The sequence below is a fragment of the Cebus imitator genome, unplaced genomic scaffold (assembly GCF_001604975.1).
Source record: "Cebus imitator isolate Cc_AM_T3 unplaced genomic scaffold, Cebus_imitator-1.0 Scaffold234, whole genome shotgun sequence".
Taxonomy (NCBI): Eukaryota; Metazoa; Chordata; class Mammalia; order Primates; family Cebidae; genus Cebus; species Cebus imitator.
In genome coordinates this window covers 1,811,569-1,822,996 of record NW_016107549.1, presented here as the reverse complement: position 1 = coordinate 1,822,996, position 11,428 = coordinate 1,811,569, and the positions used below count along the sequence as shown (strand labels likewise).

Genomic DNA, 11,428 nt, shown 5'->3' with positions numbered 1-11,428 from the left:
AAGGGGCATCAATCTTTCTTTACTTCAGGTTCCCCATCTTTGAAACTAGGATCCAACACCCACCTCATCAGGTGGTGGTGAGGGCCCAGGACGTTTGTGCCCCTAAGTGTATGGGGCAGGCATGCAGCTACGCCTGCTGTTACTATCGTTGTTCTGTAATTATGCTTATAACACAAAAGAATTGCCTGCCTGCGAGAATGAACAAGAGACCTTGCATTGTGGGGTTCCAGGGGTTCCTTTCAGGCCCCAAAACCAAGGGAAGAACTGAGATCTCAGAGCTGTTTGGAGGAAGGTGAACAGGCCTCCAGGGAGAACTCAGCCATGGCATGGCGGGTACCGTGGGCCAGCCCCACTGTCTCATGCCAGCACGAGGCTCAGAGATCAGGCACACTCACCCTCGGCAATGGCGCCCAGCACCAGGATGCCAGACTCCTTGACCACCCACTCGGGGTGGAAGAGGAGGCCTTTGAGTAGCGGGAGTAGGTGGGGCAGCAGTTCCTCCCGGAAGACATTGGCGAGTACATCCAGTGCAGCCGCTGAGCACTTCCCTGAAGAGGGGGAGACATTGGGGAGGCTCAGGGCAGCCCCTCAGGCAGGTGGCCAACCCTCATTGACTTCAGTCTCAGGATCAGAGATCATGATTAGAATCTTCACGATCAACTTCTAATCAGCTTCTATATAGCTTCTAATCACCTCCCAAGAGGGAGTCCAGGGCTTGCCACCCCACTCCCCCCCCAGGCAGGGGCACACACTCAAATTCCAGTCAGACAGAGCATCATCATCATCGTCATCCTCTGCGTCCTCGGAGCCATCGGGCCGCTCAGCCTCGTGGGGCAGTGTGACCGTGCGTGACTTGTGGAAGCGTGGCTTGATGTCCTGCTCACTGTCAGGGACGGCCTCATCCTCCTCCACATCCCCCTGGGGGACAGGCAGACTCTTAAGTACTCCAGGGACCCCAGCCACGACACCCATGCCCATGCCCACCCATGCTGGGTGGCCCCTGCCTGACCTTGAGCAGGATGATGTCAATTTCTGAGTACTTCATCCCATTTACCAAGATGGGGATCAGCCTGCAGGGAAAGGGGCCGTTCAAGGGGATGCAGGGGCCGTGGCGAAGGGTGGGGGGAGGCACAGCTTGGGAAGGAGACAAACACATGCCGACAGGTCACTAGCCCACCAATCAGCCACAGAGCAGACCCTGCAGAACACGATGATACCGCTAGGTGTACATCAATCCATTTCCCTCTGGGGAACTATCAGAACCTAGTCTTAGCCGCTACAATTAGGACAGAAATGATACCACTCCTGGCTCCACAGAAAGACTTTTTTTTTTTTTTTTTTAAGAAACAGGGTTGGCCGGGCGCGGTGGCTCACGCCTGTAATCCAAGCACTTTGGAGGCCAAGGAGGGTGGATCACCTGAGGTCGGGAGTTCAAGACCAGCCTCACCAACATGGTGACACCCCGTCTTTAAAAAAGAAAAGAGAAAGAAAAAGAAACAGGGTCTTACTCTGTCACCCAGGCTAGAGGGCAGTGGTGCAATCACTGCTCACCCCAGCCTCAAACTCCTGGGTTCATGCAATCCTCCTGCCTCAGCCTCCCAAAGCACTAGGATTACAGGTGTAAGCCACCCTGGCACTCAGCCTGCAGGAAAGCTCTTGACCCAGACCTGGCCACTCAATGAATTACAGACCACTGAATACACAGAAAATCTTGGTATAGTGCCTGGTCCCTAGCGCAACATTAAGGCAGGGACGTGCAGTCCTATCCCTGGCCACTTACCTAAGACAGGGCCAGACTAGCCTGGGTAGGGGAGCAAACAGACCAGGCAGTTGGCCCCTCAGCTGCAGCCGAGAGTTGGAAGTGACAGAGCTTTAATGACCTGCTCAACAAGGTCTCATCATTCCCCAGGAACTGTCTGCCCAGCCCTATACTGTTATCAATAATAATTTGGGGCCAGGCACAGTGGCTCACACTTTGGGAGGCCAATGCAGGAGGATTACCTGAGCCCATGAGTTTGAGACCAGCCCAAGCAATACAGTGAGACCTCGCCTCTAATGAATAATAAATAAATAAATAAAAATACAAAAATTAGCTGGGCATGCCGGGCGCGGTGGCTCACATCTGTACTCCCAACACTTTGGGAGGCTAAGGCGGGCAGATCACAAGGTCAGGAGTTCAAGACCAGCCTGGCCAACATGGTGAAACTGCATCTCTACTAAAAATAAAAACATTAGTAAAAAATAAATAAATAAATAAATAATTAAAAAATTAGCCCAGCATCGTGTCGCACATCTGTAATCCCAGCTACTCCAGAAGCTGAGACAGGAGAATCGCTTGAACCTGGGAGGTGGAGGTCGCAGTGAGCCAAGATCGCACCACAGCACTCCAGCCTGGGCAACAGAGTAAGACTTCGTCTCAAAATAAATAAACAAATAAATAAAATAATAATGACTTGGGGGCTGGGTACAATGGCTCACGCCTGTAATCCCAACACTTTGGGAGACCAAGACAGGGTGACTGCTTGAGACCAGGAGTTTGAGACCAGCCTGGGCAACTTAGCAAGACCTCATCTCTATTAAAACTTAGAAAAGATTAGCTGGGTGTGGTGGGATCTGCCTGTAGTCCTAGCTACTGGGGAGGCTGAGGTGGTAGGATTGCTTCAGCCTGGGAGGACTGCTTTAGTTTGGGAGGTCAAGGCTGCAGTGAGCCATGATTATACCACTACACTCCAGCCTAGATGACAGAGCAAAACCTTGTCTCAAAATAAAAAGGCAAAAAAATGATTTGGAGAGAGGCCAGTCCAAGTTTGTCAAGGAGGGCCAGTTTTAAGGCTTTTGTTAGAAACACTGGTCAAGAATTTCCTTACTCTGAAGTTCCTACGCTGGAAGGGCACAGAAGGCTACACAGCACTACTCAGAGGGAAAGCTGTGCCTGAGAATGAAGCCAACAGAAGGCAATCAGATCTGAGACCACACACACCTTTCATATCCGTTGAGCACCTGGATCCAGCCATACCTAAAGCCTTTGTTGATTTTTCATTTCTTTCCACCTATCAGTTACTTAATTTTTAAGTCTTTGAAAAGCGGGATTCTTGTCTGAGTGCAGTATCTCACGCCTGTAATCCCAGCACTTTGAAAGGCTGAGGTGGGCAGATCACAAGGTCACAATATGGAGACCATCCTGGCTAACACGGTGAAATCCCCAACTCTACTGAAAATACAAAAATTAGCTGAGCATGGTGGTGTACGCCTGTCATCCCAGCAACTTGGGAGCCTGAGGCAGGAGAATCACTTGAACCCGGGAGGCAGAGGTTGCAGTGAGCCAAGAGAGTGCCACTGCACTCCAGGCTGATGACAGAGCCAGATTCTGTCTTANAACTTCTGGTATTCTCTGTTCTCCCTGTGGTTCCTGCCTTCAGAAGGGACTGGGGAGTCGGGGAGGAAAGGTCTGGAGATCACATGGGCACCTGAACTCTCACTAAAACAGAGGTGGCCCGTTATTCCACTCATCTGCAGGGCATGGGAAGGTGCAGCAGGGGTCTCTAGTCTGTGGCTGGTGGTGAAAGAGGCTGTTGGAGTTTTAGGAATAAATCACTTTCTCAGGCTGAGGCAACAGGATTGCTTAAGGCAAGGAGTTGAGACCGGCCTAGGCAACAGAGGGAGTCCCCATTTCCAAAAAATATTAGCCTGGTACAGTGGCATGTGCCTGTAGTCCCAGCTACTCAGGAAACTAAGGTGGGAGGATTGCTCAAGCCCAGGAGTTTGAGCCATGTTTGCACCACTGCACTCCAGCCTAGGCGACAGAGTGAGACCTCATCTCTTAAAAAAGGAAAGAAGGGTCGGGCATGGTGGCTCACGCCTGTAATCCCAGAACTTTGGGAGGCAGAGGTGGGGAGATCCCTTGAGGTCAAGTGTTCGAGACCAGCCTGGCCAACATGGTGAAACCTCATCCTACTAAAAATGAAAAATTAGCCAGGCATGATGGCATGTGCCTATAATTCCAGCTACTTGGAATGCTGAGGCAGGAGAGTTGCTTGAACCTGGGAGGCGGAGGTTGCAGTGAGCCAAGATCGTGCACTGCACTCCAGCCTGGATGACAGAGCCAGATTCTGTCTTAAAAAAAAAAAAAAAGTGGTATTCTTACCACTCACATAAATATACGCTGAATGTAAACTGACGAGGATGTGGACTGAGAGAAGCACAGTAGCTCACCAGAAGGGACGGCAGAGGCATAGCAAGGGGTCAAAGCTGGGGGAGGGACAGTGGGCAGCGGCACTCACTGGACCAGATGGGAGGCCAGGACTTCCTTGCAGATGGGCTGCTCGGCCAGCGTCAGCCAGAATTCACAGGCCTCAAGGGCAACATTCTCATCATGGTCCTGGGTCCTCTGCAGCATGTACTGTAGCAGGGGGGATAGGCTGAGGTCTGGCCTGGCTGGGGGTGGCTCCCTGATCCCTGCCACCAGCCCCCTGCCTGCCTGTCTGGGCTGGCCTTGACCATGCATACCTGGATGATGCTGTGCATGTGGGGGATGAGCCTGTCGATCCGCACTTCCAGAAGCATCACCAGGGCGCGGCACACATTCTTCCGCACCTCAGGGTCATCGTCCACGGCCAGGGCAAATAAGTGCTGCAGGGAGGAACAGGGTCAGCTGCAGAGGTCCTGGGTCCTCGCCCTGCCCGCCCCCAGCCCAGCAGCCCACCTCGATGAAGGTGTCGATATTGTCCATCAGTGCCTGGGCCCGGTCCATGATGAACTGGTTCACACAGGCGATGGCGTGGGACCTGGCGGGGAGCAGACACAGGGGTCACCCCTGACCCTGCCCACTCCAGGCTCCCTGGAAGCCCCCAGGAAGCTGTACCCACCGGATCTTGGGACTGCAGTGCTTGAAGAACTGTAGGAACTTGGGGATCATGATGTTGAGGGGCCTGTTGAGGGCATCGCTGTCCAGAAGCTCTGATGAGTCTTCGCAGATCTTCTGCAGGGCTCCAAAGGCTCCCTGAGTGCAGAGGGACAGAGAAACAAAGGTGGGTGGTGGTCCGGGCCTCCCCATGCCCCCTCTGGCCATCCATGGCTTCTCACCTACCTCACAAGTGTTGTAATCCTCCGAGTTGAGCAGGTTGCACAGCTGAGGCAGCAGCTCAGGCCACATCTGCAGCTCACCCTTGGAAGCGATGGTGGTGATGAGAATGCCTGGGGCGGCCGGGAAAGGACGCTGCCTGAGGCTGGGCGGGGGCTGCCCGGCACCTCCCTCTCCCACTGGGCACCCCCAGAGCTGCCTTTCTGTCCCCTAGCCCATGTATGCCCTATACATCCCTCTCTCTCTCTCATTTTTTTTTTAAGAGATAAGAGTTTGCTCTGTTGCCCAGGCTAGAGTGCTGTGGCATAATCACAGTCCACAGCAGCCTCAAACTCCTGGCCTCAAGCCATCTTCCCACCTCAGCCTTCTGAGTAGCTGGGACTGCAGGCACATGCCACTAGCCCAACTAATTTTTTTTTTTTTTGGACATGAAGTCTCACTCTGTAACCCAGGCTAGAGTGCAATGGCACAATCTTGGCTCAACGCAACTTTCACCTCTGAGATTCAAGCAATTCTCCTGCCTCAGCCTACCGAGTAGCTGGGACTACAGGCAAGTGCCACCATACCCGCCTCATTTTTTGTATTTTTAGTAGAGACGGAGTTTCATCATGTTAGCCAGGATGGTCTCAATCCCCTGACCTGGCGGTCCACCCGCCTTGGACTCCCAAAGTGCTAGGATTACAGGTGTGAGCCACTGCACCCGGTTTTGTTTTTTTTTGTTTTGTTTTGTTTTGTTTGAGACAGGGTTTCGCTCTTGTTGTCCAGGCTAGAATGTAGTGGTGCAACCTTGGCTTACCACAACCGCCACCTCCAGGGTTCAATCAATTCTCCTGCCTCAGCCTCCCAAGTAGCTGGGATTACAGGCATGTGCCACCATACCCAGCTGTTTTTTTTATTTTTTAGTAGAAACAGGGTTTCTCCATGTTGGTCAGGCTGGTCTTGAACTCCCAACCTCAGGTGATCCACCTGCCTTGGCTACCCAAAGTGCTGGGATTATAGGCGTGAGCCACTGCTCCCAAGTATCACCCGACTAATATTTTTTTTTGAGACGGAGTCTCGCTCTGCAGTGCAGTGGCATGATCTCGGCTCACTGCAACCTCCACCTCCCCGGTTCAAGCAATTCTCCTGCCTCAGCCTCCTCAGTAGCTGGGATTACAGGCACTTGCCAGCACGCCTGGCTAATTTTTGTATTTTTAGCAGAGATGGGGTATCACCATCTTGGCCAGGATGGTCTTGATCTCTTGACCTTGTGATCCGCCCGCCTCAGCCTCCCAAAGTGCTGGGATTACAGGTGTGTACCACCCGACTAATTTTTAAAAATTTTTGTAGAGATGGGATCTCGCTATGTTCCCCAGGATGGCCTAAAACTCCTGGCCTCAAGCAATTCTCCTGCCTCAGCCTCTAAAACCACTGAAATTACAGGCATGAGCAACTGTTCCTGCCCTTGACATAGGTAGAAAGGGTACTCTTTGACTCAGTAAGCACCCTGAGCCTTACTGTGAGCCAACTCTGTTCCAGGTCCTGAGGCGCAGCACAGAGCAAAACACAAAACCCCCACCCTTGGGAGTGGGAAACAAGCCATGAAGTAAAAAATTAGCCAAAAAACTGGGAGAGGATGGGCACAGCGGCTCACACCTGTAATCCCAGCACTTTGGGAACCAAGGTGGGTGGTCAGGAGTTAGAGACCAGCCTGGCCAATATGGTGAAACCCCATCTCTATTAGAAATACAAAAATTAGCCAGGTATGGTGGGGGACGCCAGTAATCCCAGCTACTCGAGTGGCTGAGGCAGGAGAATCGTTTGAAGTGAAGATAGTGCCACTGCACTCCAGCCTGGGATGGAGCAAGACCGTATGTCAAAAAAAAAAAAAAAAAAAAAAAAGAACTGAGAGGGGCCAGATGCCAAGGACTAGAGGGGAAACACAGCAGAAAAGATGGTGAGAAAGGAGTGTAGGTGAAGGTAGCAACTTTAGATTGGGTGGCTAGAGCAGGCCTCGTTAAGGTGACAACTTGATATCTGAACCAAGACCTGAAGGAGGTGAAGGAGGTATGGGAGGAATCATCCAGGCTCCTGGGAAAGGGCATCTCAGGCAGGGGAATCTACGGTGCAAAGGCCTGGGGTGAGGACAGGCATGGTGTGCTAAGAGACGAGTGAGGGGCCACTGGGGCTGGGCAGAGACTGGGAGGAGGGGAGAGGGAAAGGAGGTGAGGGAAAGAAGGTGGCAGGGACAGGTTGTACTGCCTATTAGCCATCCAGGAGTTACATACAGCAAACATCTGAGGTGCCAGGGCAGGGCAGTGCACGAATCTGGTGACAGAGATGGATTCTGTCAAGTGCAGAGAAGGCATTTGCTGCCAGGAGATGGCAGTGTTTCCCAAAGGTGGAAACTAAACAGCAAAAAGGTGCTCCCTGCGGTGGGTAGGTACCCACTGAGGACTGTATAACTTCGGCTCAGCCACATCACCTCATTGTCTGTGCCTCAGTGCTTTCAGCCCTCAGAAGAGATCAAGAAAACCAGCCTCCTAAGGTTAGCAGTAAGTTTCTTTCTTGCCTCAGACTACAGAGCAGCTGGGATTACAGGCACACACCACCATGCCCAGTGAATTTTTGTACCTTTAGTAGAGATGGAGTTTTGCCATGTTGGCCAGGCTGGTCTCAAACTCCTAACCTCAGGTGATCCACCCGCCTTGGCCTCCCAAGGGGCTGGGATTATAGACATGAACACCTAGCCTGATTATCAGGAAGTTTCAATGACTTAGCCCAGAACCTGGCCCCTAGAATGAGCTCAGAATGTCCAGATCCCTTCTAGTGACCAGGGAGGGCATTTTTGTGGGACTAAAAGTCACTCTTTTTTTGAGATGGAATCTCACTCTGTCACCCAGGCTCGAGTGCAGTGGTACAGTCTTGGCTCACTGCAACTTCCGCCTCCCAGGCTCAAGCCAATCTCCTGCCTCAGCCTCCTGAGTAGTTGGGATTACAGGTGCCCACCACCATTCCTAGCTAATTACACGCACACACACACACACACACACACAAATATATTTTATAAATAAGACGGGGTCTCACCATGTTGGCCAGGATGGTCTCAATCTCCTGACCTTGTGATCCGCCCACCTCAGCCTCCCGGAGTGCTAGTATTACAGGCGTGAGCCACTGCACCTGGCCTAATTTTTTATATTTTTAGTAGAAATGGCGTTTCACCATGTAGGCCAGGCTGGTCTCCAACTCCTGACCTCAAGTGATCCGCCAGCCTCAGCTTCCCAAAGTGCTGGGATTATAGACTCAAAACACCCCACGCAGCCAAAAGTCCCATTTTTTTTGAGAAGCAGTCTTGCTCTGTTGCCCTTGCTGGGGTGCAGTGGCACAATCTCGGCTCACTGCAACCTCTGCCTCCAGGGTTCAAGCAATTCTCCTGCCTTAGCCTACTAAGTAGCTGGGATTACACGACCCCACCACCACACCCAGCTAAATTTTTCTATTTTTAGGGGGTTTTGCCATGTTGGCCAGACTGGTCTCAAACTCTTGACCTCAGACGATCTGCCCACCTCGGTCTCCCAAAGTGCTGAGACCACAGGTGTGAGCCACTGCACCCAGTCAATAATTATTTTTTGAGACAGGGTCTTCCTGTCTGTCACCCAGGCTGGAATGCAGTGGTGTGATCACAGCTCACTGAAACCTCGACCTCCCGAGCTCAAGCAACCCTCCTGCCTCAACCACCTGAGTAGTTGGGACCACAGGTACACATCACCATGCCCAGCTAATTTTTATTTTTTGTAGAGATGGGATCTCACTACGTTGCCTAGACAAGTCTCAAACTCCTGGGCTCAAGTGACAGTCCCACCTCAGCCTCCCAAATAGCTGGGACTATAGGCAAATGCCACTGTGACCAGCCTAGAAGCAATCTTTTTAAGTTGATGTAGTTTTTGTTTTTGTCTTTTTTTTGAGACGGAGTCTAGCTCCATCGTCCAGGCTGGAGTGCAGTGGCACGATCTTGGCTCACTGCAACCTCTACTTCCTAGGTTCAAGCGATTCTCCTATCTCAGTCTCCTGAGTAGCTGGGATTACAGGCCCCCATCACCATGCCTGGCTAAATTTTTGCATTTTTAGTAGAGACAGGGTTTTGCCATGTTGGCCAGGCTGGTCTCAAACTCCTGACGTCAGGTGATCCACTCACCTCAGCCTCCCAAAGTGCTAGAATTACAAGCATGAGCCACTGTGCCCTGCCTAAATTTGATATAAATTTAAGGAAAAAAATTTAAGTTCAGCAGGGCGTGGTAGATCATACCTGTAATCCCACCACTTTAGGAGGCCCAGGCAGGCAGATCACTTGAGGTCAAGAGTTCAAGACCAGCCTGGCCACCATGACTAACCCCATCTCTACTAAAAATACATAAAAACTAGTTGAGCATGGTGGCGCATGCCTGTGGTCCCAGCTACTCGGACGCCTGAGGCAGGAGAATCACTTGAACCTGGAAGGCAGAGGATGCAGTGAGCCAAGATCACGCCACTGCACTCTAGCCTGGCTGACAGCGAGATTCAGTCTCAAACAACAACAGAAACAAAAAAAGCATTAAGGTAAAATTGCTTCAGTTAATTTTTGTGTGTGTGACAGAGTTTCACTCTTGTTGCCTAGGTTGGAATGCAATGGCTAGTTCCAGGCTCACTGCAACCTCCACCTTCTAGGTTCAAGTGATTCTCCTACTGCCTCAGACTCCTGGATAGCTGGGATTACAGACATTTACCACCATGACCAGCTAATTTTTTTGTATTTTAAGTAGAGACAGGTTTCACCATGTTGGCCAGGCTGGTCTTGAACTCAACGTCAGGTGATCCACCTGCCTCAGCCTCCTAAAGTGCTGGGATTACAGGTGCGAGCCACCACACCCAGCCAATTCTTAGTTATCTTTCTGTAACTTACTCAGACCACCTTCCAGGAGTCAGAAAAGGTTCTACTGAAAACCTAATTCATGTTATACCTGAAACATAAATACCTGCATTTCTTTTTTTTTTTTTTGGAGATGGAGTCTCGTTCTGTTGCCCACGCTGGAGTGCAGTGGCATGATCTAGGCTCACTGCAACCTCTGCCTCCCAGGTTCAAGCAATTCTCCTGCCTTAGCCTCCCAAGTAGCTGGGATTACAGGCATCCGCCACCACACTCAGCTAATTTTTTGTATTTTAGTAGAGACAGGGTTTCACCATGTTGCTCAGGCTGGTCCCGAACTCCTGACCTTGTGATCCGCCCACCTCAGCCACCCAAAGTGCTGGGATTACAGGCGTGAGCCACCGCACCCGGCCCCATACCTGCATATTTTAACTGCTATACCCTCAGCACCCAGCCCAGGGCCTAACTCAAAACTCTACATGTTGCATGACTATCTCAGAGGCAAGAAGGACTATTTCAGGAGGGAGTGGTTCCAGAGCATGGCCCTGCACTGCCTCAGCTATTTTGCTGCTTACCCAGGCAGGTCCCTTAACAGCTGAGTGCCTCAGTTTCCTCATCTGTCAAATAGTAATAGTACTACCATATAGGGTGCCAGAGCATTCCATGAAGCAGTAACTTAACATGCTGAGAAGCCTCTTAGCTGAGAGGGAGATTTCAGTGTGTCCTCAGAGGCCAACCCCCACTGCCCCTCTCACCAATGGTGGCTCGGATGAGCGAGGAAGCATCGCCAATGTTGTTGAGACACTCCTGTTTGATGAAGTCCGCCACAGGGGGTGGAAAGCTCTGATAGTGCGCCTTCACGTTGTTCTTGAGGATGAGGCCACTGAGAGAGCGTGTTGGCTCATCTGGGAGGAGGAAGGCTAAGGTTCAGGGGCCCACAGGGGAGAAAGCAGGGTCCCGATCGCATGGAAGGGAGCAAAGGGCGTACCTTCTGACTTGAGTCTGGTCAGGACGAAAATCAGGTAGTTGTTGAAGTCAGGAAACTGGTTGAGTTGTTTGAGTTTCTGCCAGGCTGTTAAGGGACTTGGAAGACAGAGGCCTTCCCCAGGCCAGGCCCCTCACTATGTACTTGACACCATCTCTGACCACTGGGACCAGGCTGCCAACTCCTGGGGGATCCCGCTCATCAAACCCCTAATAAGCCCACAGAGCACCTCAGAAACATCAAATTCATACAAGGAGTTGGGTGGAATATCTGAGTCTCCCATCCACTCCTGAAGACCCAGCCAGAGCAGGAGAGAGAAGGAGAATCCCACTACACTTAAAGTGGCAGCTGCTAGTCAGCTCTCCTCACTAGCAGGCTGTGCTTTTTTGTTTCGTTTTTGTTTTAAAAAAAAGAGAGAATCCAAATTTTAGGGTGAGTCATGCTCACGGTTTATAGATTTTTTTTTTTTTTTTTTTTTTTT

General features: G+C 51.3%; 1 protein-coding gene across 6 annotated transcripts in view; it reads right to left on the bottom strand.

The window, feature by feature from the left end:
- The window catches only part of TNPO2 (transportin 2), a 24,940-nt gene that overhangs the window by 10,469 nt on the left and 3,043 nt on the right, over positions 1–11,428 (bottom strand). For all 6 annotated transcript variants that reach the window (XM_017497807.2, XM_037727585.1, XM_017497808.2 and 3 more), the window contains 10 exons: positions 10,951–11,026; positions 10,718–10,867; positions 5,087–5,193; positions 4,866–4,999; positions 4,703–4,784; positions 4,507–4,629; positions 4,281–4,399; positions 1,010–1,070; positions 753–918; positions 396–548 (listed from right to left, as the gene is read on the bottom strand). In XM_017497807.2, the coding sequence (XP_017353296.1) occupies positions 396–548; positions 753–918; positions 1,010–1,070; positions 4,281–4,399; positions 4,507–4,629; positions 4,703–4,784; positions 4,866–4,999; positions 5,087–5,193; positions 10,718–10,867; positions 10,951–11,026 (1,171 nt within the window). The remainder of the gene's footprint in view (positions 1–395; positions 549–752; positions 919–1,009; positions 1,071–4,280; positions 4,400–4,506; positions 4,630–4,702; positions 4,785–4,865; positions 5,000–5,086; positions 5,194–10,717; positions 10,868–10,950; positions 11,027–11,428) is intronic.